This window comes from Montipora capricornis, chromosome 6 (genome assembly GCF_036669925.1).
Source record: "Montipora capricornis isolate CH-2021 chromosome 6, ASM3666992v2, whole genome shotgun sequence".
In the NCBI taxonomy this organism is placed as follows: Eukaryota; Metazoa; Cnidaria; class Anthozoa; order Scleractinia; family Acroporidae; genus Montipora; species Montipora capricornis.
This window is the reverse complement of record NC_090888.1, coordinates 41567252-41571057: the sequence shown is the minus strand read 5'-3', so window position 1 is coordinate 41571057 and position 3806 is coordinate 41567252. Positions and strand designations below refer to the sequence as shown.

Below are 3806 nucleotides of genomic sequence, written 5' to 3'. Positions count from 1 at the left end.
AGTTGTGTCCGTTTCAATTCTCCACAAAATTCGCCCTTTGTAATGTGTTTTATTCATCTTTCTCGGCAGAGAAGACTCGACAAAACATATGCAATTTCAATCCTTTGGTTGAGAGGACAAACTGTTGTCAACAATGCAAAGCCTATAAATATAAAAGAGCCGGCGAGTGTTATCTTGTAATGGTTCCCGGGTCTACATTTGTATTACAACAGAAGTGTTTATTGACATGATGTCTTATACGTACGAAAAGCTTACTTACCAATTTTCAGGATAACTTTTAACTTTTTGGCAGGTGCCGGCAAGTCATCGCAGTGAAAAGAACATCAATTGTTCCATTTCCATTTGATGAGAAACTTTGAATTCAGCGGTAAAAGACTTTAAATACATAGCTTAAAAGCCTTGCGTGATTGCAGCTTCTTTGTTATTATTTTTTTTGACCAGGGAAGAGCACTGTACGATACCTTTCAACTTTCACTCCACACGTGCGAGTTGTCAGTAAATGCGAATTTTCGCTCGAAATTTCGGAACGAACTATCGGTCAAAGCGAATTTTCACTCGAAATTTCGGAACGAATTTTCGGTCAGAGCGAATTTTCGCTCGAAATTTCGGAACGAAGTTTCGGTCAGAGCGAATTTTCGAGCGAAAATTCGCGTCAACTTAAACAATAGGCATTGCGAAAATTCGGCGAATTTTCTGCGAACTTTCGCGCTGGACAAAAATTCGCCATTTTTCGTCGAAAAGCCCCGAAATTCGCGAATTTCGTCGAATTACGTTCTCATTACTTTTTCACAGTACTGTAATTCTGTTCGTGCTATGTTACAAAGAGTAGGAGCGATTAGAAAGGGAAACAAGAGAACTAGGTGGCATAAGGCATTAGGTGAATGGTATTTACATGGAAAACATGCTGGAGAACCCATGCCGGGTCGTAAAGCAGCTATGTTAAGAGCTTATCAGAAGCGGCTGTAAGAAATTTCAAAAGACCTAGTAGTAAAGCTAGTTCTTCTTGGATGCAAGCTGCCAAGAGACAACGTGGACGCGGATTGATAAGTCACGCAATACTCGGTGACGCAGGAAAATTAGCTAAAACACTGGGTAAAAAAGCTCTTTTAAGAGCCGCTTTACCATTGTACGAAAGGGTACTGGAATATTACGACGAAAAGGAAGACAATTCCTTCAGAATTACATAAATAAAAAACAAAAAGGAAAAGGTATATCTGGCGATCTGTCGTCAGTAGCTCAATTTATAATGGAACAAAAGAGAAGACAAAGAGGGAGAGGGCAAAGAGGGGGGGTCCTTCCTTTTCTCGTTCCGGCTTTGGGAGCATTAGCAACCGGAGTCCTCGGTGGTGCTGCTTCATTTGGAACCAAAAATTTACTAGATAAAATGATAAAATAAAAGACGACACTTCATTCAAAAGTGATCACTTTGTAAAAGACTTTGAAAGAGTAACATCTTTGCGAAAACCATGTTTTCTTATCTTGCTTATGAGAGAAAGAAGAAAGAAGACGGAAAAACAAATGTAGAAGAAGAAAAAGGAAGAGTGAAGGCATTAAAAAAACAAAAAGATCAAACTAATAATCTTAAAGAAAAAATAGTTTCGGAACTTTTGAAATCGCAAAAGAACAATGAGGAAGAACAACATCAAGAAGAAAATACAACAGATGATTTATTAAAAGTGTTACAATTGTTGGAAAGAAGAAGTGATGAGTGCGAAAAAGAATTAGATGCTCATAAACGTCTATTTTCCATAATGATTAGTGGTGGAAATAATGTAGTGAAAGAAGAAGAAGAAAATGAAGAAAAAGAAGAAATGCGAAATGTAGCCCAAAGAAAAAGAAATGATGTAAAATTAGATATTCTTAAAGATCACTCCGACAAAGAAAAAATGGAAGAAGAAATAGTAAAGTTAAGAGCAATAAACAACAGAATGATGCAAATGTTGGGAATGGACCAATCAGAGGACGATAATAAAGAAGATAAAAGGTCTGACAAAAATGAAAAATCATCACTTTCAAAGAAAAGACGACTAGAAGAAGAAGATACGCTTGATTCTCTCTTAGAAGGATTAAAGAAAAAAGGAAAAAAGATTAAAAGATGAAGAGATTTGCTGACGTCGAAGTTTTAGAAGAAGATGTTGAGGGTCCTGCAGCTAAATTACCTTTGATAGAAACATGGAATGTAGCTTATCCAACAAAAGTTTATCCAGAACCTTATCAAATGACCTCTAAATCTTTAACATTTGAAGTAAAAGCTAGAAAAGGTAATTGGTTTCTTCCTTCAGATGTTCAATTACACATGAAAGTATGACCACGATTGGCCAATGGTAATCGACCATTTGACCCTGCTAATGCTGCCAATGGAGCAAATACTCACGTTCGTTTCATAGTTGACGTAGCCAGTTGGATAATTAAAAGTATACGAGTTAAACCAAAAAGACAACATGATGTGGAAGTGATATCACCGTATGTAGCTTTTGAAGAAGCATTAAGATCTGATCTTCAGACTAGTAAGGATGAGAGAGAGAGTGTACAATTATTATTTTATAGATGTTATGAACCAAAGATGAATTATAACCCCCATCAAACTAAGTGTGGAATTGCAAAAGTTGCTCCTAACGCCAATGAATTGGTTGTTAAAACTTTTGAAATGTATCAGTACAATCTGGAGTGGATTCCACTCGTAATAAAACCTCTACCCGGTTTCTTTCATGAAATCCATAAAGCCTTACCATCTTTAATGGATTTTGTGGTAGAGCTTGATTTACAAGATGATGCAATGATGGCGATGGAGCTGCACAAGATGCAATATATCAAATTCATCCCCAAGACATATTTTTGTTAATTGATTATAAATCAATGGGAGAGGATGAGGATGAAAAAATGGAAAAAAAAGTCTTTGCTCAAGATGATTTGCTATTTGATACTTATGATAACAATCACAGAGAATAATGCCGCTGAAGGTTTTAATTAAAGATTGGACTTCCTTAGATGGAAGAATTCCAGAAAGGTTTTTTTTTGGTCTTGTCGATGCCGCACAAGTAACACAAACAACTAACGTACAAGTTCCAGGATTATTCAAACCTTTTCAATGTAGCAAAATTCAACTGTATATTGACGACCGTCCCATTTTCAAGAAAGGACACATTAATTGGACAAATAATCTGTCAAACAGAAGATATATATGGAGTACTCAATGTGACATGGTTGCAGACATAGGTGACTAAAAGAGAGTAAACATCGGAAATTTTCCACTGGAAAGAATTAATAATGGTAGATGGTTTGCTTATGTAGATTTGTCTGCTAACAGAAAAAAGGGGGTGGCTAACACAGTTCGTAAAATCGATGGTATTTTTACTGCTAGAGTTTGGTTTAGTGCAACGCAAAATGCAAACAGACGACAACTTGCCATCGGCTAGTTTGAAAGAGGAGAAATAGTCTGTGTTAGTCCTCTCGACAATAGTTGGGCTCCAAAAACATTCAAAGAATTACCAACTAAGAATCCCATCAAGTTCAGCAACATTAGGGACGGCTCGTCTATCTAAAAATGCATGATACTATGGAACTTACTTTAGCTTGTTTGAAAGATGAAGACATTCCAAAAAATAATTTTCTAGGAGTTTTTGCTGCGGATAAAATCCCTTACTATATTCCCTCTCTTTGTTGTTTTATTATGAATACAGATAAACACGGGTTGGAAGGAGAACATTGGGTTGCTATTTTTTGTAAGCAAGGAAAGAAATTTTATTTTGATTCATATGATGGGAACGAGATATATGGAAATGAGAACTGGAGACAATTTTTATCTA

At 36.2% G+C, this 3806-nt stretch overlaps 1 protein-coding gene across 1 annotated transcript; it reads left to right on the top strand.

Annotated features, from left to right (window-relative positions):
• The first annotated feature begins 1466 nt into the window (after positions 1 to 1466).
• LOC138053939 (uncharacterized protein DDB_G0283697-like) lies at positions 1467 to 2099 on the top strand. Its single transcript, XM_068900465.1, has one exon. It carries the CDS (start codon positions 1467 to 1469, stop codon positions 2097 to 2099), a length of 633 nt encoding a protein of 210 aa, XP_068756566.1.
• Positions 2100 to 3806: the final 1707 nt, after the last annotated feature.

What these genes read in the sequence shown, in the direction of transcription:
- LOC138053939 (XM_068900465.1), top strand. Translation starts at nt 1,467, where the DNA reads ATGTTTTCTTATCTTGCTTATGAGAGAAAGAAGAAAGAAGACGGAAAA.